Raw genomic sequence first — 27,330 nt, 5'->3', positions numbered from 1 at the left:
CATCACGTTGATCCTTTGACTTGTAATAGTTTTGTATAAATAATTTCGTCGAGTTCGAATTAAAATTCATTAATGCACTTGAATCATGATTGCAAGAGCGAATATGGTAAGTAATGTTGACACATGGTAGCTCAAATACATTTACACTTTTGATAACTAAAAATAGTTATGTAACTTATATTGTATTTTCCCTTATTAGATGCACTACTGTTATTATAACTGTTTGTTGTTTGTTTTTCAGTTGACTTCACGTGAGAGATAACATATCTTAAAACTTTCATGCAAACTATAAAACGGAAAGATATGTGAAAGGAAACAAAAAGAAAACAAACCTGTAGCTCATATCATCATCTTCACCGTCCCAGTTAACAAACAGATTAAACCGACCATTGACTTGTTCAAACTCTGTTGTTTTCTAAGCTGCGACATCTTCTATCAAAGTTTTATAAGGTAGTCTAAATAGTAACGAGAAATCAGTTAAAGAGCATTTACAGTTTACAAATTGACTTTAGTTGAATAGTTGCTTAGTCCTTATTTCATCAATCCTCTAGAAATTATAAATATATTTTTTTTAAATTACGTCCACATAGTCTCGAGTAATAAAACATGAACATTTTTTTTAAATACATGTTTATCAAAGTCGAAAGTTTCTCTGTTGTTAGAGATTATATTTTCAAATTATTTTGAAAATTTTAGTTCATAAAGTGTAAAATTGTACAGAATGTTTTATAGTATAATTTTTTTTTGAAAAACGAAAACATCAATTTATTGCAATAAGAAACAATAAAGTATACGGTATAACAGTATGTAATAATAAATTGAAAATGGCGGTTTTTTTTTTAAATTTCAATATTATGCATAATTAATAAACAGCTTCATCTTCAATTTTTCCCCTTAAAAATCAATACATGCATTTGTACCTGCTTTGGGATATCAACTGTGAGGTAAAGATTCTATATATTCTTTTCTATATTTTATAATTTCTTTCTAAATCTGTTTGAGTGTTTAACGAAGAAAATTATAGAGAATTTTTTTAACATCCTCCTTCAAAAATTCCCTTTTTGTATAAATGTTTCATGCGTATGGGAAATATTTTTTATGATTTCAGAAATTTTCTCTTTCTTAATTTTATAGAAGAGACGTATTAAGCTTCCAATAACCACCCACCCCACCCCCACCCTTTTTGTATTATCAAAAATATTAAGATCAAATTGTATCGATTGAGATATTTTTCATTTAAAAAGTTTACAGCTATTATAAGTGTATCTAAATGACATTGTTTTGTGCTTGTATGCGTAATTTGCATACAAAACATGTAGAACCTCATCCTGTATTTACTGGGTTTTTTTCATTTTTTGGCAACAGTTTAGGCCAGTTTTTAGAAAGATACAAGCCAGTTAAAAGTTTAAATATTTATTCATATATGTACATGATGGCCGCACATCCCCTTAAGATAACTTTATGGAATAATAAGTCAACAAAACACTAAAAGAAACCTGGCTGTCTTGGCATCTGAAAATTAACAATAAACAAACTTTAAATAAAACTCTCTTACCTCAGAGTTGAGAAAAAAAAACCTGCCTTGGATAATGTTTGTACCTTAAGAATGACGTTTACTCAGAATGAAAAAAAATTCCAAAAAGTAGGTCAATGACCTACTTTTTGAGTAAATTGCCATTGAATATTTTTTGAACATTTAAGAAAAATCCTTAAATATTTAAACTATGATTAAGATTTTCTTAATTGTGAAAATAATACAAATTGCTTAACTCTTCAACAAATGAAATACAGTTTATGAATGGTAGTGACATTAAATAGATACAAAACATTAAGTTTTCATTCACAATTTTTATAGATATTCTAGTCAGAATTCCCTCTATCAGTTTTCAAATTACTACCCATTTTTGAATCAATATTACAAAAAACTGAATGATGATAGTGCTAAAAAATTTATAGTATTAAACTAAGTATATTGACCTTTCACTGCTGGCATAAAAATTATATGAGGTCAATGATCAAAATTTTGAGATATTGTGTCTTTTATCATTTTAAAGCATTTTTCAATATTTTTGTAGTGTGTGCCATACGATTATCTAAACGAAAAAGCAAGATAAAACCAACAGAATATATGCAAAATTATGTTGACTAACAAATGAAATCTGAACTTTAAATATCATAGTACTACCAAAAATATTTCAGTGGTAAACAAAATCTGAAAAATTTAGTCCAAATTTCCTCTGTTTTGCTAAAAGTCAAACTTTATCAGAGCCTAATTCATTAATTTTGTAAAAATATCTATTGTTATGTCAATAATAATTCATTTTATAAATACTTTTTGTATTTAAAACAAGTTTTACTCATGAAATTGAACTTTTTAACAATCCGGATTCGAGAACTCAAACCCTGAGTAAACAACGTATGCTCGAATGACATTCTCAAAATACATGAGTACTGGTCGTTTTTCATAATCATATCCTACTTTGACTTTATTAAAACATGAAAATCTTTTAAGATGTACAATGTATGTCATATATCACCATCTAGCGGTTATATATACTAAACGATAATATTCAGAACAGACTTATCATTCGTGTTCAACCACGTGTAAAGTGGTTGAAAATATAAACATTGGGTTGCTTAATAAAATCATAGTCATGTTTGATGCTTGTGGTGTGCAATACCATGTTTTTAAATAAATAATGAGTGTCTGTTTTGCATAAAAACTTTGTATATATAGAGCCATTTTCAAGGACCATTCTGCTTAAAATAGTATAGTCTGTTTCACTATTGATGCTATAACTAGGTCAGGCGCGGATCGAAAATTAATCCTGAGGGGGGATCTCTACTAAGCATGTTAATTGTTGCAACAACAGACGAAAACTATTTTTTGTATTGTTACATTTATTTCTAGAACACATTTTCCCACCAATTAATGAAGATAAAGTTTAAAATCACTAAACCTCTAGATTTTATATTTGACTACAAATACCTAGATTCTATGAAATAGACTATAAACACGAGGTATAATATTTACTGCGAAACTGAAAGGGTCAAACAAAACCACGTGGTCTAAAATTTAAATGACAATAACATTCGCAGGGGTATATTTAGTGCCTAACCAGTCAAGTGAGTTTAAAGGTTCTAAAAATAGTTCTATGAACACCCGGTTTTGTACACGTAATATGGAAAGCAGTTAATGCATTAAATGGAGCAGCAACACAATGACAGAAGCGAAAAGTTAAAAACAACAAAGAGAAATAAAAATTGCGAGAAAAACCTTTTTCTTATTTATAAAGAAACACGCACACAAAATTTAAATATTAAGTTTATTCATTGTTTTCTTATTTACCAAAATCAGCGTTGTATGCCGCACAACTCTAAATAATAGAATTTTGTAAAGATCTGTAAAAACAATCCATAGGATATTCTTAATTAATTAAATTTAATCGCTTAAAACAATAAACAAGCTTCCTTGACAACGTCCAAAATTCACTAAAATCTTTATGAATGAATAATAATTAATTAAGCGTCAGACTCATGATAAACGCCTTTCGTTAGAATGTGCAAACGAAAGAAAAATGAATATACTTTGTATTTAAATTTGATGCTAGATTTAGCCAATATTGATACCTGGCATTTTATGGTATATAACATTAGTTCCTTTTTTTCTTTTATTTTGTAATTATGAAGACTTAAACACTAGTCTTCATAATTATAAAATAAAAACATTAAAATTTACCCACTTCAAATACTTTTTTCATCCCCTTTCTGTTCTCTGGATTAATAATAATCATGTGACCCCCTTGTCAACAGTTTGATGGCCCGAGGAGATACTGAAGGGTCAGCAACAACAAAACATTTCTTTTCAGACTTAATTTAATTTAAAATTTCCATAACAATTAAGTCAGTATTATCAACACTTTCATATAATCATTCTTTTCAGACTTAATTTAATTTAAAATTTCCATAACAATTAAGTCAGTATTATCAACACTTTCATATAATCATTCTTGATACATGTATATTGTAGATTCTAGTTTCAGTTCAAACCAAGACTCCAACGAATCATCAAAGAGTTGAAATACATATGTAGCGATTCAAACTTGGAGAAAAATTCTTCAGTAATGTATATTATAATACATGTATACACGTATAGGCAATAATTTTTATTTAACAAAAAAAATCATGTAAGCAGTATTGACAACATTTTCTCTGTAATTCACATCACTGCCATTCACATTATGAGATTTTCGGTGATTTTGAATTTCGACCAACTTTAATTTGCTACACCTTTATTTTGTAAATCACAGTGATTTTTCTTTATTAAGGCCATTATTACCTCAATAAACAAGCCATATATTCATGTATTTTCACATGCAGTGGTTCAATTTCAAATTTTGAATATCAAGCACAAACTATTAAAATTTATCAGGTATCTTAATGTCATTTTTTATGTCATGAAAAAAAAACAAATATTCATATCCTAAATCTATATAAAAGAACAATTTTAAGAACGAATTAAAAACGTGTCATTTTACAAGTTTACAAACATCCAAAACACAGAACTTTGCTCGACATGTCGGACACGGGGAGGAGCCAGACATCCAGACCTCCGGCCTCTGTTGGTCCTGTCGGCTAGCGAACCACTTCCCCATGCATTCTAGACACCACATGGGTCGGCAGTAGCACTGAACGCACTGTTCCACCTCCGTGCTATCACACAGCTTCACTAGTTTAATGTCTGATTCCTTCTGCATACACCCAATGCATGTATCAGCCTCCTGGGGTTGATAAAAGAAAATAGACATTCTAAATAAGTAGGCCAATGAAATAAAAATTTATAAAGTTTTACTTAAGTAAAAAAAGATCCCCTACCCCCTACCCCCCCTCCCAAAAAAAATATAATCAAAATACTGCAGGCATTGATTTTATTGTTATTTATAACACAAATTATCTCTTTTACCATTGTCAACTTTTTACTGTGTATAGGGTTATTTTCTCCCTATGTTATTTTTGCCCTTGTACACTTGCAGACAGCTTCCCCAGTCTCGATTTCGCCCAGATATTGTTGTGTTAAAAGAGCTATAATTTGAGACATTGAAATTTGCCCACTGACAAGGAGGGAGAATGGGGTGGAAATAAAATGGGTGCGAATATTTTCCTGCATACAGTATTTTGCAAAGGGAAATAAATTTCATATCATTATATCATGAGTATACACCCTGACACCTTGGCAATATCACAGTGTACATCATTAGATGTGGAATATTCGCAACAGCAAGATTCTCTTAAACCATGCATGCTAAATTTTCTTGCACTCAAATAAAATTTGGGTTTACGGCACATGTACAATGAGGATTATAATGTGTTACCATTGTGTCTGGCATGTGGAAGACCTGATTCAGATTGACCTGGTGTCTGAAGGCGTCCAGGAACTGGTCGCTCAGGGACTGCTTTATCACAATGTTCCGGGCGTTAACAATGGGCGTCGTAAGTTTGTCCTTCAAATCTTTGTATTCTAATGCGTTCAATCTGCAAAAAATGAACACAATATTATAACTTTACAAATGCATGTATACATGTACATGTACCAGATACTGTAAATTCCTTATTTTACGCGAGTACTTAATTCCGCGACTCCGCTGTTTTGTATCAAATCGCGAGAATATAAAATCGCGATCATCAATTTTTTGTTATAATTTCCTATAGTTCAAAACTGTCTGAAAAATAAAAGCGAGATTTTAAAACCCGCGAGAGTTGCTACTCTTGATTTTACGCGGAAATTAATTCTTCGCATTTTATTAGGAATCTACAGTATAATACCAACAAAAATTATTTCTACAGTTTCTCAGGAACTACTGTGACTATATATAAGGTCAAATGATACTGCATTGATCAATTCTATTGCAATATTAAAATGAAATATAACTCAATTTTCTATAACAGTTTTTGATAGATTCTTCTATAAAAAAAGAGTTATGCTTCTTTCTCATACCAAAAAAAATTGCTGACATTCAAAGATAGATAAGGCCTAATGATACATGAAGCTCATGAAATTAAAGTAAAGTGAGATAAAGATAAATTACTGTCTGGCACATTAAACAAAGCGGCAATTGTTGATATTTGTTAGTCTGCATCTGCATGGTTAATTTGTTAGCATTCTTTACAGAGACAGCATGGACTGAATTAAGGATATCTAGTGTACCAGACTTACATATTTGTGGTTACTTACATGTAGCTACATATAGTTATATTCAATCTAGGATTACCAAAATAGCAGTAATTTCTTCATCACACCAACCTGATACTGAATGGTTTGAGAGCAGGGTTGATGCTGATTACATTGAATTTCAGGAATTGGACAGACGTCATGCTTTCATAGTGAATATCGTGCTCCTCCGAATTCGATAATGCCAGATGGATGTCGTTCTGGTGTGCTATGTACACATAATAGGTGGAAGTCAGAATCACCCACGAATCTGTCACAATTACTCTCCGCCCAGGGGCCCCTGTAGTGAATTTATCCACTCTCCTGAACTCTACATTAATAGATGAAGCCACGGCTCTCCATGATGAAGTGCCATTTCCAAGCAGAGCCAATTGTTTTGCTATTGGATGGCTGTTGTATTTATTACGAGTCCACAGGAAGAATAGTAGAGAGCAAGTCAAAATGATTAAAGTGCTGACTGTCAAATAAATTTTCCAAAAAAGTCCTAGATTCCATGGAGTGAATAAATCAAGCTGTGGTGAGAACAATCCTAGTCCTACATAGTACCCTGAAAATGGTAAAAACAAATTAACGGGTAATGAAATCTTAGATTTCAATATATATTTGAATATATAATTACAAGGCTTATAAATTATATATTTAGGCCTGAATATCACAGCTAATTTATCTCACTAAATAAAATATAGTTAAACAAAATGGAAGAAATAATGAAGTTAAGACTGGGATTCAAACTGTGGAACCTTAATCTGATGTCAAGTGTTCTACCAACTGAGCCTGTGAGCTCTCAGGTGCTTGCACTCAATTCAGTCTGACCATCATATCCCCTCCCTTTTAATGATCTTTTTACCCAAAAGGATCAATTAAAAGATCAAGAACCTTTTCATTGGCTGAATCAAATTAACTTGTCACTTCAAGGGGTTGGTCATGGCACTAAATATAACGGGATGGTAAAAATAATTTAAAATAGACAAAACCAATATTTGAACCTAACTAGACCGCTGAATTAAATCCTATTCAGGTGCTCTACCTTCCAACAATTAAGCTATCTGGCACTTAAAAACAAACTGGTTTTACCATCATACTTCGAATACACCTAAATAGCAGTAAAATAAGTATTTTCTCTAAAGAAAGGTGGACATGAATGGCTTTAATCACCAATGGATGAACATGCAAGATATGTGCCTGACCACTTATAATTACATCAAGTACTGTAAATAATTTCTACTATTTGCTTATTTAATTTAGTACCTAGAGGTAGTATTGAATGAATAAGTAACGTCACCGCAGTCCTCTTCATGTGATACTCGATGAAATGCAGCTGTTCACTTCCGAGGTAATTTGACAACACATTTTGTATTGTCAATCCTGCTGAAACAAATTCGGTCGGAGGGGCAACAAAACAAAACACAAAGAACAGATAACCGATCGTAAAAATTGCATTTAAGGTATCTTCATTACCCATGGGACTGATTATAAGTCAAACCTCACTAATTATCGATGAGTTTTGTCAGTGCTGACGATACCAATTTTCACTTTACTGTTTTGGAACTCTCCAATAACTGGAGTTCAAAAAGTTGGAAAACATGGCAGCGTCCGTTCAGCAAAAGCATGACTGTGATGACAATGTTGAGATTAGCTTTGAAAACGTGAAAAAGGTAAAACTATCGGGCATTTAAAACAATAGAGAAGATGTAACGGATATTGAATTTTATTTTTCAGCAAATGGTCAGTAGGTAACATTATCTATATCCCCTTGTCATGCAAGTCAACTTGGCCATCTGAACATCTGACGTCCTCCGGCTTCTTCTTCTTTGCTGATCTCGGTATTGAGTGTATAAAATCTGGATAAAGACTAATCTGCAGGTTTCTTAAGCTGTTAACAGGTTAAAGGTGATCGGAGGCAGCCATGGTGTTAAGTTAGCTGCTCCTCAATGGTACTGACATGATCTGGCAGCCTGTTCCAGTCATTGGTGGTTTTCGGAAAGAAATTTTTTTTTTACATGTCTCGATATACTGGTGGCTGATGGTATTGAATGCTGCTCCTTGTCTGATTATCCCCTGATGTTAAATGTGATGTTGCTGGGATATCGATTAGGTCGTTGCTAATTTTGTACATCATGATAAGCCATGATCTTGGGTGGTGCTTTTAAAAGGGGTTCCCAATGTAGTTCCGCTTTCATCAATGTTACACACATTGGTGTTTTTTCGGTTCTTAGAATTACCGAAATACCCGCGATTTACCGAAATACCCGGTGAAAACACCGAAATACCCTTCAAAAACACCAAAATGCCCATTATTACGCCATAAAGAGTGAATGTCTAGTATTTTATATAGATAGTTATTGTATTTAAAGTTAATTTTTTGAATAAATCAGCCGATTTTCGTGGTTATTGATTAAATTGCACTTCCAAGAAAGATAACTCTTTCATTACATTTAGTTTTTAACGTGTTGATAAAAACCAAATGTAACTAAATATTTTTATTAATTTATTTCTTGTAAATAACCATAATTAAATTTATTTTGAATAATTCATTTAAACTGGACATAAATGTTTTCATCTCATTAGTTAACAGGCTATTGCCGTGACCAATTATCTACTCACAATAGAAAGGAGCAATTCTTCTAGAAAAAGGAATATTTATAGTATTATCATGTCAAATTATTATATGATATTAGAAAATAAAAGCTGATGAACTGTATTTTTAATTCTTAGTTATTTTATTCTGGGGAATAAAATGTCACACCTCTATTCGAGTGAAAGCAATTCATGCAAGAGTTATCATTCTTGACCCAATGTCTACACGTTAAAAATCGCTATTTATGTCAAAATACTTACATTATCAAACTGAAAATTTGGGAAATACATTTAAACACTTAGATTCAAACTATGATGTTAAATATTTGTGCTCAAATGAAGCATTTTGGTGTTTTTGAAGGGTATTTCGGTGTTTTCACCGGGCATTTCGGTAAATCGCGGGTATTCCGGTAATTCTAGTTACCCGTGTTTTTTCATAATAATTATATGCAATTAATTGCCCTTAACAAACTTTGCCGCTTTTCTCTACGGCTATCCAGATAGAAAGCTAAAAATAACTATCCACTTTTAATTTTTACCTGTAGCTAAAAGGAACAGATTGACAAAATTTAGATTTACAACTGCTTCCTATCCATATACTTGTGTACAGTTAGAGTGTGAAAGCACTGTAGTACATGTACTTGGAAATATGTACATGAAAGCTGATAGATTTGTCTTTTAGCACATAGACAATTGATTTTTAAACTAAGAGATTCAGTTTTTTGCAGGGCAAAAGTTTGATAACCAAAAAGAATTTTGATGAAGGAGATGTATTGTTTGAAGAAAGACCCTTGGTTAGCTCGCAGTTTTTGTGGAATGAATTTTACAAGTACGAGGCTTGTGAATACTGCCTGTGCTCCCTGGAGACTGCAGAGAATCAGAGTCGAAGACTGACGGAGAACCCAGCACTTACCCTGCCTCACCCAGAGTGTGATGTCACAGATCCGTCAACCTATGTCAAATGTCCTCAATGTCAGGTGTGGGGAAAATACTGCAGCATTTGTTTAAGAGTAATACCCCAAAATACAAACAATTCAACCACTGCGTGCCATGGAATGTCATAAAACTTTGCAGACTTCTAGGACACAATCTGTAGTTTCGCATATTATCATGCAAGAAATTTGATTCCATTATTTTTCTGTGAAATTCACCCCTTTTGAATTTAGAATTTTGTTGTTGTTGTTATAAAAACAAAAGTACAATCATGTATTTTGCTAATGATTTTTATGAGTTATGCCCCTTTATTGAATTATTTTGTGTATTTTATCTGGGATGTGTAGGAGTAAATGTGGGAGCTTAGGTAATGTGAGCTTGCTCACTTTTTTTTTCAATTCATCTATAATAGATAATTTTACTTAAATTATGAACACATAGGTAACCTACTGTTGTCCAGAGTGTCAAAAGAGATCTTGGGAAGAATATCATCAGACTTTGTGCATGGGGTCATCTAGACAGGATGAAAACCACCCACTATATAAGTTACAGGAAATGTGGAGGTAATTGTTAACCAATATACACATGCATGTATACAGTAAAATTTGTTTAGTACGAACACGGATGTAGCAAATTACGGATATAAGGAAGTAAATCCATCGGTCTTTAGGACTTCGCTATAACCGAGTTTTACTGTATATACAGTATGTGAAGGGATCAAATCATTGACTCTTTAACCACATAAGCAAATATTGATGTTGATGCAGTGTATTTTATTTTGTAAATAAGATATTTTTTTTGAACATTTTAAGTCAGTTCTATTTATTAAATAAAAATTCCTGGGGCTTCTTAAGCTGCATGGTGAAAATATTCTTGTTTTTCAGATTGATGAACCCATATCTTAAAAAAAAAAAATATTTTTTTATTTTTTACTAGAAACGTTCATTTTCCTCCAGAATCATGCAGTATAATGCTTATAGCAAAGATGATTGCCCTAGTCAAACAAGTAAGTTGCAAGAATTTTTATCAATTATTATTTGTAGCTCACAAATGCATACAGTGATCATACTATTTAAAGAAAATTATCTACAAAGCAGTTTGATGACTCTGATATGCAAATGTATGCACAAATTTTTATTCAAATTTGAAAAAAAAAAAATCATGATCTTTTTCTGTTGTAAAGTGCAATACACTTAACAAGAAAACATTTGTTTGTTGCAGAGTAAAAATAAATCAGCAGTCTTGGAGAAATTCTCTGGTTTTGTTAAAACCACAGTGAATGAAGATGAAGCACTGGTCCATAAAATGATGGGTGAAAAATTCCAGGTGGGCAAAATTATCAGTAACCATTGAGTAATTTCTTGTTATTTTAAACTGCTAGCTGTAGTTTAGTTGTGTTTTCATTTATGTATGTCTTTTATGAGATTATTACTTGTATATACAGCAACACTAACATTAATACATGTATATCATGTTATATCTTACTGAAATTTTCACATTCTACAAGTTAATACTATTAATTATTAAACTTTGGACTGATGTACAAATATATAGCTTTTTAATATGTTTTATAATAAGGATTTTAATGTTTTGAGTGATTGTTTAGGAGCCCCTTGAAATGTTGCGACAACAGATGACAGAAACAATGTACGACGACACTATACAACATGTAAGACACATTTACTTTTTAAATTTATTTTACAGATGTACATTTTCATCTATTTTCAGTATCAAATTAAGAAATATATGCAATTATTTTTAAAATACATGTAATTTTTAGTTATTTAAATTACCTGTTAAGATGAGTTCGTTTGGAAGGAATGTTAACATACCAATGGTAAAATATTTTTATAGAATTTTTGAAACAATAAAATGCGATATATTTAAGGTGGTATGGGACATCTGTCAATATTAATGTGGATTAAAGTACATTATAATTGAAATACCGTACTTTCACCAGCTTAGAATTCTCAAATATTGTTACATTTAACCAAAAAATAGCTTTTAAAAATATTTGGAGAGGAAAAAATTGTAAAACCCTGAGCAGGATTCAAGCTCCTGACTTACAGATTCGTTGTAAACCCTCTTACCCACTGCTCTACGCTGTTAGGTGACAATATCGGGAAAGAAACTACTTATATAATCACACTTCATTTAATTGTTTATTTCAACAAACAACACGGAAGTGTCCTATACCACCGTAATGAACTGGTGAAAAAGGGATAACAAAGATCAATCTATAGTGAATTCATTTTATTTATGCAGAGATTTTGAATATTCTTTTTTATATATGCTTTAGTGGTTTACACCAGAGGGGTTCCGCTCTTTATTTGCTCTTGTTGGAAGAAACGGTCAAGGTATAGGTTCAAGGTAAGATAAATTCAATTTTTTCTTTTGTTCGATAGCGTTGATTACTTTTAATTCCTTATTCACAGTTAATTGCAAAAACACTTATTGCATATTCTTAAATCTTTTATTTTTCAGACAGATGTAAAATTAATAAAACTATCACTGGTAAAAATTAAGCGTTCGTGATTTTAAATTATTTATTTGATATTCAATTTGATCCAAAATGGTTCAATCAAGGAAGTACATGCAAGTCCTTGTGTAAAGTAAGGAATCTACAGTATGTCTTGTGTTGAAAAGAATTTATAATAATTGTTGTGTTTGCCCATTTAGCCAATATCTATAATAATTAACCCGAATGTCGGATATCTATGAACTTGGATACCTGATAATGAGTTGGATACAGTTGTGTAATATAAATTTTTTTTTTTTTGTCAAATCCCAACTTATGTATTGGCAATTGTTCTTCATTCATTTTGGATGTTACTTTTTTACGTTAAATTCTTCTGGAAAGATTACTCACATGAGTTTCACATTAAAAATCGTATTTATAGGATGATATCCCATATTTAACATGTCAGCTAGCAGCCCATTTTTATACAATGAATTATAGAAAATCTACCATGATTTTTTATGTCAGTTTTAAAACAAGAGTAGTGTTTTTCATCTGCAGTTCCATTAGTGCATGGGTGAAAAACTGTGAAGAGTTGGCTTTATCAGATGAAAAAAAGGAGGAGTTGGACCTTTTTATTGACCAACTGTACGAGGAACTAGAAAAGGGTAAATATCACATGTATATACCAAAAATCTACATAGTTATACATATATATGATCATAGAAAACCTGTGGCCAATCTTACATGCCTTTCCTGATAAATTCCAGTTATGTTCCAATCCAGCTCAGTATAATTTTTCAAATCCATGAATAAAATCTTACCAGTGTGTGAAGTATGATGTGTTTTTAGCTGATGGCTTTTAAAAAAACGATTTGACAATTAACAGATCGCCTTGTTGACCTTTAATTGACATTTTGGTATAAAAAGTGTTTTTAAGCAAAAAGGCTCTCTGGTTGGAAAACAAATGAACAACAAACCAACCTTGATATTTCCAATTCTCTTTGCCCATGCTTGCTACTTAAAATAGTGCATGCCACTGTTCACAATTTACATAATATATGGTAGTTTATCCCCATTAGTTTTAGAAAATGTATTTCGCTATAAGTTTTGGTTTGTGTTTGCAGTTTCGGGATCTTTTTTGGATTGTGAGGGCTCTGGACTTTACTCATTACAAAGTACTTGTAAGTAATCCTTATCATTCAAGAAATGTATAAACATGTAATCAAAAAGATTTTTTCTTAATGAGAAAGTGTTTTATCCCTCTTAATTTGTTCATCCAAATATGCATACTGTATACAGGGTTATTTTCGCCATATGTTATTTTCGCCCTCCTTCACTTGCACACGGTTTTGCCCCGTCTTGAATTCGCCCAGACATAGCTGTGTTTAAAGAAAGTTAATTTGAGACATTAGATTTTTCCTAGTCTTAAATTTGACCACCAACAACAAAGGCAAAAGGGGCGAAAATAAAACGGGGACGAAAATAACTTACAATGAAATGAAACTGTGCATTAGTGATTTTAATTTGAACATATTTTATTGTATATCAAAGAATAAAAAAGGTTGCTTGGTTGTTTTGCACCCATAGGCAACCACAGCTGTCTACCAAATGCTGAGATAACTTTTCCCTACAACAATAATGTGATGGCAGTTGTAGCAAAAGAGAAAATACCAAGTGGCCAGGTAAGCTTTCTGGACTCTCTTGAGGGGCATTCTGTCTAAAAGTTTCTATTATTTATAGGGGGCTCCAATTATAAAGGTACCATACACCACAAATAAACATCAGTGAATTATGACATACAGACATTTAACAAAAACAATGTATTACATTTCTTGAAAAATTGATTCCAATAGACATAGATATTTTCAAAATTAAATTATGTGTCTCACTGGGCCATCCTTAAAAAAATATTTGTTTGGAATTGACGCCTGGAGGTTTCAAGACTGAGGAGGGAGGGAGGGAATTTTTTTTTATTTTTCAAACTTGAAGTTTAACTTAATATCAAAATTTAATTGATAAAAAAAAAAAATAAAGATCTCCCTATGATAAAATGTTCTTTTTTTTCCAAAAAATATTTTATCAGCAGGGGTATTTCAATAAGGTGGTAGGCAATTACAAACAAACAATAATTTTATTTTGGCCTTGTTTGTAATGCACATCATCACCTTTTAGGATATATGATAATATTCCTGAAAAAATGCAGTGTGTTACATAACCTGTTAAATGTTTTAACCTAGTTTTAGGATCAGATATGTGGATTTTTTAATTGGAATTTAAATGAAATCTATTACATGCTTTGCAAAAAAATGAACCAATTATGTTTTGGTGCTATGAGCCCAATGAATAATTAAAATTGTAAATTTGATTAAGAGATAACAAAAGTACATTTGAAACACATGAAATTGAAATGAAACTTGAAAATTCATAACCAGTAATTATGATATGATTCAATAACAAAATAAAGAATTTTACAAATATCTATACACATGGGGTACATTTTAACCCACTTTTTTAGCTCACCTGAGCAGGAGGCTGTAAATTGTGTGGAAGCATCCTCAGATTATGTTGATTCAAGTTGTTCAAATCACGATCCGTTTGGGTAGGATAGGACCACAATGGGGAGGGGGTGTCAAATTTTTACATAAGAATAAATAGAGAATTTTAAAATCTCAAAAAATTCTCGTTAAAACCATTCAGCTAGAAAAGCTGTAACTTGTGTGGAAACATCGTCAGGTAGTGTAGATTCAAGTTTGTTCAAATCATGATCTCAGGGGTAAGGGTAGGGCCACAAAGAGGAAGGGGGTTATTGAATTTTTACACAGGAATATATGGAGAAAGTCCTTAAAAATCATTTTCTGGAAAACCATTCAGCCAAAAAAGCTGAAACATGTGTGAAAGCACAAGCCGTGCAGACAGTTTGTTTAAATGATGATTACTTGGAGAAAGGTGGGAACACAAGTGGTGGGGATAGGAATTTTGAATAGGAATAGGAATAAATACTGAAACAACAAAAGGGACTTGATATTTAACCAAAAAAATGTGGATAAAGTGGAAAGATTTTTTTTTTTACTTTTTTAGAATGACCTATAAAACTTTATTGTCAAGATGGTTGAATTTGATACAGTCTAACTGTAATGCTGATTTGATCAGAGTTGTGGTTATTGTTGCTCAGGTGAGCAATGTGGCCCCTGGGCCTCTTGTTTATTTATATAATTATCAGACTTGATACATTATGACTGAATATTGAAATTAAATACCCAAATACAATGCAAACTTTATTTTAGCCATATGTTTGTTATTTTATTTTTGATAAAGGAGATCTGCATCAGTTACCTCAGTGAATGTGACCTGTCAAGGAGTCGACACAGTCGTCAAAACATTCTGAAGTGAGTCTGTCTTAATTGAGCTTGGGATTTTTTACGAATACAAATTTCCTGAAGGAAAAATATTCTGATCAGCATATCCAAAGACCGCGGAACATTAACTGGCAAGATTGGAAATATAAAGCCTACATCAATTTCACCTGTTACAGTCAAAACATTTGAATTGGCGGGGACAAATTGAGACAGTCATTTGAGAAAACATTGGATTGAAATTGTGTTATTTCACCAGTAAGTAAACAATTAGCAGGTATAAGAAGATCACAGTTCGGGAGAGATTATACGCAAGGCAAAGCATTGTCCGATGTCTTCAGAGAATCATAGGCACTCTCCAGCTAAATAAATGAGGAATGATATCCATGTCTACCCTCTATGCTAATCTATGAAACCAACTGATTTTGATTATAAAATTGATTTTATTGTAAAGAGGGTAGACATATAAAAATAGATATCGTTTGTCAAAATTAGCTGGCAAGCGCCCATGCAGAGAGTCATACATATGAAATCAAGTGGAGCCATTGTTAAATCAGGGTTTATTCGTAGAGAAGATTAATTCAAATTCCGATTTAATGAATTAATTAGCTTCAATTTGTCCCCACCAATTCAAATGTTTTGACTGTAACAGGTGAAATTGACACTGTATATTGCCAATTAATGTTCCACAGTCTTATCATACTGTAAATTCCTTATATTACACAAGTACTTAATTCCGCGATCCCGCTGGTTTGTATCAAATCGCGAGAATATAAAATCGCGAATGTTGAACTTTTCTCCTTATTTCGTATAGTTTTCAACTCTCAGAAAATAATGGCGAGATTTTAAAATCCGTGAAGGATGCTCCTCGCAATTTTACGCGGATATTAATTCCTCATGTTTAATTAGGAATTTACAGTATTCATATCAGGGGACATTTGGAATAACCATTATTGTTCAGCAGAATTGTGTTAAAAGTCAATTTTCATATGAAACAAAGATTCGATTGGTTTCAATCAGTACTCTTCAAAGTCAGTTTAACCATTTCAGTAGTTTATCATATCTAGAACACTATTATAAGAGCTGTCTTTGAGGTTAGCAATGTGACCCTTGGGCATTTGTCTAGTTTAAAAATTGAAATGGCTATCATCGTTCAATAATTCAATGAATAGGAGAGGGGTGTTCTTGCTTTTCATGTTAATTAATGAAATTCATTTTGATGGGAATTTTTGATAAGCACCAATTATCTAATTGGTAATGAAAAACAGTTTGAAAGGAACTCTTAATTTTTAGTTTTAACTACCAGTTCAAATTATGAATTTTGATAAAATTTCCTTTACAGGCTTAAATTACTTTTTAGAAAGTAACTGTTACTCCCAAGCCGAATGGTTTTATCTTGACCATATTGATATCATGTTGACAATGTGCTACTTAATGCTTTTGGTCTCTCTAGGGAGAATTAATAAATAATTATTACTTTATCACTCTCATGAAATAATAACGCCTTAATGTACGGTGGAAACTCATCAACTTTCCAAAACAAGTAAACCAGAATCAATAACTCTTTACATATAAATTTTAATTGATGGAATGACCTCAATATCTATGATTTATTGTGTTTGAGGGGGTATAATTGTTCTGAGCAGACCTGTAGATTATGGTAAAATCAGTTATTACCTGTATTCTGCTGGGTGCAACCAGCTGTGACTTTTCACGATATGAAAATCCTTTGGGATTACATAGACCTGGTTTTGAGTAATTTATTACAAGGTATATCAGTCACAAACTACGTCCTTCAGTCCATTTGCTGTATAGAAGAAATCAATGCTTGTAGGTACCCAAGCAGCAAATTAGATTGAACATAACAACAGATTTAAAAAAAAAAAAAAAATTTGTTTGCAATTAAGCTGTTGAAATTCATCTTTATGAAAATCATAATAATTATTTTGGTTGTTAAATAATAAATTTTTATGCCCCCTTATATATGGCTTCGTTGTATATAGTGTTTGCCTCGCTGTCTGCTGTTCCTCCATCCTTCTGTCTCTCTGTTACATTTTGCTTGTTGTTTGTCATAATTGTTTATGTTGATATATATCCGATGCAGCCACATGGCTTCATTTTTTATGTTTATCTTTTTTTTTTTGGGGGGGGGGGAGGGGGGGGGGGTTGTGGCACACTTACCCCAATTCAAAATTCACCAATTGTCAAAATCCTAATCCAAGGGGGAAAACGGGTTTGACTGCTATGACTTTGTGTTAACAATTCCATATTTTGCCTTAAACTTAGTTTTAACTAAACTGTACAGTTTGAGGACATTTCATTCAAATATTTTAAATCAAGACGGCAGATTTGCATTGTTTATTTCAATTACTGCATATCTGAATTAAGATCAGTTCTAATGTATATTAATATGAAATGATAATAATCTATGTAAATTAATTACAAAGGTAACAATTTTTTTTTCATCATTTAACAAGCCGGACAGCTTCATATTGGAATATCTGAGGTTTCTTTACATTTTCCTACTTTTTGTATAAAGCAAAAATCTCTGTTACAGGGAAAATTATCTCTTCACATGTGATTGCCCGAAATGTTTGAGTGAAGCAGACGAACCAGATGTGACATCAGATGAAGAGGACGAGGAAGAAATGGATGAAGATAACTAAATGACACAGTTTTCATCAAAATTTTTCAATTACCCAATTGCTTTATGGATTATAAGCATGGCTCATGGTGGTCAGATAATTAAAATATTAATGTAAATGTTTACTTCATTAAAGTCTCTGTAAGGCTTAAGTATACTGTAAAATACAGATTTAGGAAAGAGGATAACAAACTCTGCATGCTTACTGTCATCTTGTCTTAAAACTAAGCAGGAATAACAATGTTAAGAACAAATCAAAATCGCTCTTCCCTGATGCTAGTTATCCTAAAACCATGTTTTACTGTAAAAATTGTGGTTCCTTGTGTCAAGAGGAGTTCTCTTCTCAGTAAGTAATGAACCAAATGGCTCGTTCTTGCCACAGTGATGTGGAGACTTTGATTTCCTGCTCATAGATGCATTGTACTCATAAGGCCATCCTTTTAAAGAAATGTTTGTTTGGAAATGCTGTCTGGGGGTTTCTAAACCCAGGAGGGAGGGAGGGAGGGAATTTTTTTTTTTTTCAAAACTTAAACTACCCGTATTTTCCCGACGAATCGTCGATGCAGACGACTAGCCGAATTGCTCATTTTTAGCCAAAATTTTAACAAAATCCTACGGTACGTCGATTCAGACGACACGTCGATCTTATCACTTCAAAATGGCGTATAAAACTGCAGTAACATTATCAGTGTATGATGCCACGATGTCCCCGATATTGCTACGAATTATTATTAGTGATTAACATTTAAACAATTATACTTTATACTTATACATCATATTTTCAAATACCGGCAACATCTACAAAGTCGCTGGCATTGTAAACAATTCCCGATATCGCGTGATGTGCAAACTAAACTTACATGTACTTTGACAGAAATATTTTATTCCCATGTATTAAAATAATCACCCACTCTGACCATCGCCAGTGTATCCGCCATTACATAACCAGCCACCTGTTGATTCGGCGCGTGGTCAATGTTTGTTTAACGATTTCCGGTGTCAGAGGCATGCACCTGTCTCGTGTCGGACTTCAAAGGGGGTACTCAAGTGCAGAAAGCTTAGCAATTACTATGATTTGATGAAACTTGTTTACTTTGTATCCATTAATGCAGTTACACACTTACTGTTAGAAATAGATCGATCATTTGTACGACTTGAAAATGACGATATACGACATTCATACGTTTCCTAAATTTTTTATTTAACAATAAGCAAAGAATTGGACAATAATTAATCAATGAACTATAATCACTCTTATAACGGTACTCTTTATAAAAAATGTTATATACACAGGGAGTGAAATTACCGTATCGATGTCAGCCTTAGCAAGATTATTAGCACAACCGGGATCAACCTACCTTATAAACAATAGAGTTGATAATTGCCGATTACGTATTTTAAGATTGATTTTGACCATAAAATATTTCTTATTTATTCTTTCTACAAACAACTCTTTACTAATAAAATAATAAAACTTTAAAACATTCCCCGGACCTACTGCAATATTTTTTTTCCATTCAAGTTTGGTTTCAATTCTACTGCGCAATATTATCTTCCCACTATAGTGACATATGGAATCATGTGACAATGTGTTTATAAAAACGGAACGGTAAAACTTTTAATTGATTAAAGACAATGCACCATTGTTTAATAACTGTTATTTATATGTATTCTAGTGTTAACAGATGAGTGAAAATGATAATAATTAAAGATGAACATTGAATTCAACAACGTAATTTTCAATAACACAGCCAGCTCAAGATGATTAAAATCAAGATTTTTAATAGTATTTTTCACAATTTTCTGACCTCAAGCCTTAGACAAGTCGATCAAGACGATAAGTCAAGTGCTCTGCTTCAGAGAGAAAAAATCCCGACTTATCGTCGGGAAAATACGGTATAACTAATTAAGCATTGGCAAAAAATTAAATTCTCCATAAAAAACGTTCTTTATTTTTTGCTAAAGGATTTTTTATCAGCGGGGGGTATTTTAAATGAGGCGGGAGGCAATTCCAAACAAACTATTTCAATAATTTTATTTTGGCTGAAGAAGTTGTCAATATTCACAATATTTTTTTAAAGTATTAACTAATGATATATGTAAAGCATACAATTGTTATATATTATTTGTTATTTATATTTTATCAAAGGTATTTGGAAATAACAATGGTTAATTGTTTGGTAATTTTTTTTATTAAATTTTTTATGTCAAAAGGTAAAATATTTTCAAGACAAAATATTTGTGGATATATAAAAATTTCTGAACTTATGAGAATTCATGTCAAATAAATTTTATATGCCTAAAGGTATCATTTTTTTGGTATGATTATTTTTGGGAAATGATTTTGACAGACCTTTTGATTGCTAATTTACTTTTTTAAAAATCATTTGAGAAAAGTTGACATATGTTGAGTTATTGATGTTTGATCAAGTGACACGGAAAATTTGCAGGATACTTTGTAATTTATATCGAAGTTAACAAAAATAAATCTGATAACCTTCGGCAAAACTACAAAAAATTCAAATCTGCGTCAGATTTTTCTGTATTCTTTGCCGACCTGTACACATTTAACTACATCTCAAGTATTACCAATAACTGGGTTGCACATTGTTGTTTCATTATCAAGGATATATTTACATGCAAATTAAAATTGAGCTTCCAAGCTGCAATGAAATGGTATTTTTCTATTTACAACTTTTGCAATAATGTGAAATGTTTTGGTGGTCTTTCTACTGAACACCAGTTGTTAAGTGATGACAAACCCCTTTTTTCAAAAAAGGGAAAAAAATTTCTTTGCAATATCTTCCGACAGGACCATTTTGCCAAAAGTCAGAACAGAGCTTTGCTGAGCTAGAGAGAGAGAGATTTTATGCAATTTAATTCTTCAGGACAGAACTAATTTACTACTGTAGAATATTCAATGAGAAGAGTAAGTGTATGTTATGTAGCATTCGTGTTACAGTACTAAGCAAGCAACATCACTGATTGGTCAGTTGCATTGTTTGGTCATACAGCTTTTGAGAAGCAAAAGTAGATTTCATTTGACTAAAAGCAAATACTAGAAGCCCAATTGACATTCAAAGACGAAAACACGAGAAAGCTTGATAAAAACCACACATTTTCTTTATATACCATATTATGCGATGTTTATTAATGTATTTCTTTTTTTAATGTTCCAAATCTCATAGAACCCTCATTTTAACAACATCCGCATCTCGGTCAGAAAAATTGGGGTTTTTTTTTCAAAAATATTGCAATGAATATTAATTGCTTTCACTTAAACGAAAAGTGTTACCACTTTGATTGTATAGCAACATGTATAGCTCAGAGACATCGTTTAGAACTACTGTAAACCAATTTTTACTGGCGATGACTTTATTTCACTAGTAACCGGAGATATAAACCGGTTCGCCACGATTGATTTTCATGTTTAATTAAAGGAGCATGGTCACGCTTTTGGTCAAATTCTATTTTTATATTTTTATTATTTACAATGCTTTAGAAATGCATTTCTAATGATCAAATAAAATTTGAGAGTCATTCGTAGAGTTATAAGCAAGATACAGACCCTCTCGATTCTTCGTCATGTAAACAAGGTTCATGCCCTGTTTTTGTTTACATACTAGTAGGTTTAATATACCAGTAAAAAAAAAATTTCATCTTAAATATTTGTCTATCTTTTTATTTATCTTAAGCATAGATAAACAGTTCCTAACGTTTAACACATTCGTTTTAGGTTTAAAACCGAAATTTTTACTTCAACGTTCAAAATGTAAACAAACGCTTTCTTTACATAGCGAAGATTTTCAAGCTCTGTAACTCGACAAATGACACTCAAATTTCGGTTGCCTATTAAAAATGCCTTTCTGAAGCATTGTAAAAATCAAAATCGGAAAAATAAATGTTGACCAGAATCGTGACCATGCCTCTTTAAGCCTTTACCAAATCCGTGTTGTTATTTACAGTCGCCCGACTGGTTCATGTCTAGAAATATTCGTGACATTGAGGCTACCGCGAAATTCGCGAAGTTTTCTCGTTCGCAAATAAAAGCTGGTTTACAGTATTTGTTAGTTTTGTGAACGCGTATTGGCAGTGGATCAATTCGCTGAGTTTATCTCGTTCTCATGAATAATTCATGCGTTAGAGTTATGCTTCTTTATGTCCATTACTCTTTCGTTAAGTAAATCCCATCAATCTTTGTTATGCATGAGCATGCAACTATGAAAACTGCATTTCTAAAATCATTATTATCATTCGTTTCATGAGAGTTTTGCATTATTGATACCTTGAAATTAATCTGGAGATATGCTTAAAAACGAGAAAGTTCCATGAGTTGGCCCGCCGTCAGTTAGAGAGATTGGTCGTGGACTTCCAACGATGGTTCATGCAGTGATGATACAGCTTTAAAGGGGGGGGGGGGCGGCATACTTTAAAGTCATTCGAAAATCGTCATCATTTATGTATCAATTCAGGCCGATGGGTCGATAGGCAAACAGGTTGACAGGTCAACAACAATAAAAACCCGTCGACCTGTCCGCTGTCAACCCAACGACTTTTCGATTTGTCGATCCGCGGCCATCGACCTGTTGAATTTAACATTCAGTAATCATCCAATCTATTTTATTTTCATCTTTCAGTTTGTCAATTTTTCAATTTTTTCAATAATAAATCATACTTGTATCATAACAATAATTAATCTTTTTTCAGGCTACATTGAATTTTGACGGAATGTCAAACCCAATATATGGTATATATATAATAGTTTTGTGTATAATAGTTTTGTGTCACTACGCAAATATTTTTGACATTTAAGTTAGAACTATTTTTACTGTGAACCTCGACAGCAATTGGTACTAAGTGGTACCTACAATCATTTGTTTAAGGTGCACATTTTGACGAAATTACAAAATTCTCATTAGAATTAATTCCAGTAATTTTTAAGATTACGTAGACAAACTCAGAAAACGCACGTCATGTTAAAAAAATTTTGCACTTGTTTTTTTCAGTATACTAGTAAACTGAAAGATTTCCAACATCCTAACTTCTGGAATATGATCGAAAACATGAGTGAACTTGGTGCACCGACTGTTAATTGACTAATGGGTTCACCAAGGGTCAAAGACAGTGCAGAAAGGGCTAGATTTGAAATTGGCCATCTCCGTAGGGCGCATATTCAATGACTTTATAGATGAGATATTTATGTAAATAATTAAGCTACCCGGCCGTTACTTTGGTGGCTAATGCAGTTTGTGTGTACACATAGCTCATTGCGACTGGTGATCATGTTTATCTGATGTAACAGTAAGAGTAAAGAGATGCCGGTAGATGTTTCTAAATTGATATACTGGTAAACAAATCTCGACTATCAACTGAGGTGTAAAATGACTTAAAAATCTAATAACGGGTATATAGCCTGTCACAGAATTAATTAACTGAATGAAGATGTTATTTGTACACCCAGTGGGTCTAATCGGAATCGCTATCATGCAGCACTATCTTGTTCATTTTAAACAGAATGAATTATTCAATACAAGAGTTTTGCTGCATAGTTTCATTTAAATCCACTCGGACGATAGCACAAATCGGGATACAGCAGCATGCGTGGATCCAGAAAAATTGTCCAGGGGGAGAGGGATCCGAGGAATAACTATGTTTGTCAGGCCTAATTTTGGTTAATTTACCATGTGAGTTTGATAAATTTGATTTATTTTGCACCCCCCCCCCTCTCATCCCTCTCTAGATCCGTGCATGAACAACATTCAAATATTGCCTTAAGAGAAGATACACGTACATATATAAAGATGAACATTTATCAAAAGTTAATGTATAAAAATTTAATCCAAGGGGGGGGGGGGTTTACCTCGAAACCCTAGGGGTTCTCCATAAACGCTTGTTTCAAGTATTATTGACTGTAAACAATAAGACTTTTATTGTTTATAGTAAATAAGCCTTCTGGAAGCTTTGTTGTCTGTAAACAATAAGACTTTTATTGTTTATAGTAAATAAGCCTTCTGGAAGCTTTGTTGTCAACTTTTGCTATTATACACTTTGGCTACATACATCAATTGAACACCCATTGGGTAGATTACGAAATGCGTTAAATGTTCATGTTTAATTCAAAACATTTTAAGTTGAATTTTTTTTCAGTCATAAAGATACATGATAAATGCGACAATCATTCATTGTAAAAAAAAAAAAAAAAAAAAAAAAAGAAACCTTCTCCATTTTCCCCCTCGTATTATACAGAATATTTTAATAGAGAGGAATCAAGGGTCCAGACGGCTTTTGCGTCCACGCTTGACTCCTTTTTTGAACACTTGGGAAAACAGACGCGGGGAGTTTTGGTGTAGATGATTGATTTCTATACTGTAGTTTGTTATTCATAATTTAGTTTAATTAAGATTTATGAATTTACTTCCTGTTTCGCATGATTTAAAAAAAAACTGCCTGTCCAATCTAACAAATTAATAATTTTTGGGAGTTGATTTTAATCAACTCTCCTATGCAGTTACTTTGGCAAACCGAAAGTGAAACAGTGTTTGGACCAAAGTACAAATCATCACCGCTAACAAGACTAAGTTCTTGAAAATAATAGAAAAAAATCGATGTAATGTATGCCGAAGCATTGTTTTTCAAGGAAACTAATCTATAAACACTTTAAAAATAGTCAAATTTTATATAGTACGAACAATTTAGATATTTTTGTAGTCTCATGTATTCCTACGCCAGAGTTAATTAATATAGTCTCGTTCAACCAGACGCTTGGCTGTCTCCGTAAATCTACGACAAGCAGAGAGGGGGCTCTCTTTTAATAGAGAGGAATCAAGGGTCCAGACGGCTTTTGCGTCCACGCTTGACTCCTTTTTTGAACACTTGTGAAAACAGACGCGGGGAGTTAAACGAGACTAGAGTTCGCTATCAATAGTGCTTGGATCCATACAATTTTTAGAATTGTTTCGATAACTAATACATACTATGTAGTTGAAATCTATCTTTAAATATTACACAACATGATTCAAATGGGGTTTCTCGAAATTCTTGTCGGAAAAGTCTAAAAATTCATATTATAAAAAAGTGCGTAATTCAAATTCAAACTAGAAACTAATTGTCATGCAAGATAAATTGATTTTAAAATAAATGATAATCGATAAGATCAACTCCCGTCACTACTTCAGTACTTTGATTTGGTAGTTAAATCTGTCAAGTTTTTGATTATTTTTTTGATGGTTTTTATAAAATTATGAAGGAAGACAGGGGGAAATGACACTGAGTAATCTGTTTGATGGTATTATAATGAAACGCGGAAAATGTCCATGTGTGTATATTTTATTATAAGATTAAGAAATCGTAGCGCTTTGGCTGCTATCTATTAACAATGAGTTATCTTATATTTATTATACTTTCATGTTAAATACTGAAATCTGATTGGTTTAGACGCAGTTGATAATCCGTTCTATTACCCTCAGCGTTAGCAACACACATGGCAACGGGTAACACAACGAATTGTTACATGCGCGTAAATTATGCGCGTACGGTTCGCCGTAGAATTCACGTCATTTCAAAAAAAAAAATTCTAAAATTAAGACATTCAGTTCGTATAATAAAATAAATAGTTCCTGTTTGGGAAGATAACAGTTGAAATTGACACCCCGAGGAAACCATTGTCAACCGACGCGAAGCGGAGGTTGACAATGGTTTTTGAGGGGTGTCAATTTTAACTGTTACCCTCCCAAACAGGCACTATTTATATAATCATTATGGTAAACGATTTTATTTTCATTTTAAGTTAATGAATTAAAGAACAAAATTCGTTCTTATGGTACAAGTAATATTTACAATACTGAAAAACAACCGAACTGTCAATTAAAATAGATTAGTCAATGAATTTTTAAAAAACAATTTCTAAAGCATGAACTTAATAGCATTGTTGGTATTATTTACTAAAAAATCTATACTCTAGAAATTATTTTTTTTAAATTGCAACGATACCTTGTATAAGGCAATGGAAGGCTGCTCAAAAGAAATATATTTTTAATAAAGTTGAAAAAAAGCTGTGCAAAACCATGCGCACCTGTAATTTACATTTATTGCATGATTGTGGGGGAAATATGAATTAGACGGAAATATAATGAAAAATATGACGATGACAGGGAAATATGATGTTTTATTGTCCTGGTACGTGGTTGTCTAGAACCATGGGCTATTAATAATAGACTAAGTCAGTGGCTCGCAATGATTTAACAAGATTAAATGAATTCAATACCAACATCATCATGTGATATCAATTTATGCTTTTTGAATACCCACTCGAATTCATATCTCGCTACACGAGGTGTGAAGCATATTAATGGTTTACTTTTGAATTTTCTCCAAGACCGGTATGGTTTGTACATAATCCCTTTAACATAGATATGCATTTTGGTATACAGTGTATATGCATTTTGGTTTGTGCTTTGGACCTTTAAAATATTTTCAACTCTTTTTAAAAATCTTAACTCGGGGGAAAGGGATGGTAGGGTTGGGGGGGGGGGGGTGTTGTCGGCTATAAAATTCTTTAACCAAATGTTTGGACGTCATCATAAATTTTCGTCATAGATTTATAGACACACTTATACGAATTTTGAATTTCCCCATTGTTGGTTTAATATTAATTATTATATAAAAACATGTACGTACAACATTTCAATGGAAAGGCAAGACGTTAGTGATAATAAAACCAGTAAGTAACATCAGTTAAATCTTTCTACACAATTCATTAATACGGCATTTTATATTTCCAAATTAAGATTCTCCCCCCATTTTGCAGACACGCCCGCTGTGCCTAACAGAAAATGAAATTTAAAAAATTGAAACGACAAGATAAAAAAAAATAACTTGTAGTTTCTATCCAATTACACCCATTTACTTTTCCAGGGCAATGACTTCCCGCGGTTAATAGCTTGGCATAAATAATGCACACGGAATTCCAAGTACCTAAAACAATATTGACTGTTGTTGAATTGTATCACCCATACAGGCTCCGTTAAAATTGATATATTAGAATCATGCGGTTTTCTTAACTCATCGATTGGGGTTGAATTATGTGAACACACATACAATAAACTGTCTTGAATTTTGCTGACGGTGAGATGAT

The 27,330-nt window shown here is 32.3% G+C and overlaps 2 protein-coding genes across 2 annotated transcripts; one reads left to right on the top strand and one right to left on the bottom strand.

Annotated features, from left to right (window-relative positions):
- Positions 1-4,389: 4,389 nt before the first annotated feature.
- On the bottom strand, positions 4,390-7,691 carry LOC105331682 (E3 ubiquitin-protein ligase TM129). The gene is made up of 4 exons (XM_011433987.4): positions 7,478-7,691; positions 6,302-6,776; positions 5,373-5,532; positions 4,390-4,781 (listed from the first exon to the last, which is right to left on the bottom strand). The coding sequence occupies exons 1-4, from the start codon at positions 7,689-7,691 to the stop codon at positions 4,530-4,532; spliced, it is 1,101 nt and encodes a 366-aa protein (XP_011432289.3). The 3' UTR covers positions 4,390-4,529.
- A 72-nt stretch (positions 7,692-7,763) lies between these two features.
- On the top strand, positions 7,764-18,316 carry LOC105331683 (histone-lysine N-trimethyltransferase SMYD5). Its single transcript, XM_011433989.4, has 12 exons — positions 7,764-7,884; positions 9,535-9,783; positions 10,181-10,302; positions 10,676-10,745; positions 10,961-11,065; positions 11,346-11,408; positions 12,039-12,109; positions 12,759-12,865; positions 13,325-13,381; positions 13,788-13,882; positions 15,516-15,586; positions 18,111-18,316. The coding sequence occupies exons 1-12, from the start codon at positions 7,813-7,815 to the stop codon at positions 18,217-18,219; spliced, it is 1,191 nt and encodes a 396-aa protein (XP_011432291.3). The 5' UTR covers positions 7,764-7,812; the 3' UTR covers positions 18,220-18,316.
- Positions 18,317-27,330: the final 9,014 nt, after the last annotated feature.

The sequence above is a fragment of the Magallana gigas genome, chromosome 8, assembly GCF_963853765.1.
Source record: "Magallana gigas chromosome 8, xbMagGiga1.1, whole genome shotgun sequence".
In the NCBI taxonomy this organism is placed as follows: domain Eukaryota; kingdom Metazoa; phylum Mollusca; class Bivalvia; order Ostreida; family Ostreidae; genus Magallana; species Magallana gigas.
This window is presented reverse-complemented; position numbering and strand designations above follow the sequence as displayed.

What these genes read in the sequence shown, in the direction of transcription:
- LOC105331682 (XM_011433987.4), bottom strand. Translation starts at nt 7,691, where the DNA reads ATGGGTAATGAAGATACCTTAAATGCAATTTTTACGATCGGTTATCTG. An exon ending in TCATTCAATACTACCTCTAG is followed by an intron (nt 6,777 to 7,477) that starts GTACTAAATTAA and finishes TACCATTTTCAG; the next exon opens with GGTACTATGTAGGACTAGGA. An exon ending in CTCAAACCATTCAGTATCAG is followed by an intron (nt 5,533 to 6,301) that starts GTTGGTGTGATG and finishes CATTTTTTGCAG; the next exon opens with ATTGAACGCATTAGAATACA.
- LOC105331683 (XM_011433989.4), top strand. Translation starts at nt 7,813, where the DNA reads ATGGCAGCGTCCGTTCAGCAAAAGCATGACTGTGATGACAATGTTGAG. An exon ending in TGATTGCCCTAGTCAAACAA is followed by an intron (nt 10,746 to 10,960) that starts GTAAGTTGCAAG and finishes TGTTTGTTGCAG; the next exon opens with AGTAAAAATAAATCAGCAGT. An exon ending in AGAAAATACCAAGTGGCCAG is followed by an intron (nt 13,883 to 15,515) that starts GTAAGCTTTCTG and finishes TTTTTGATAAAG; the next exon opens with GAGATCTGCATCAGTTACCT.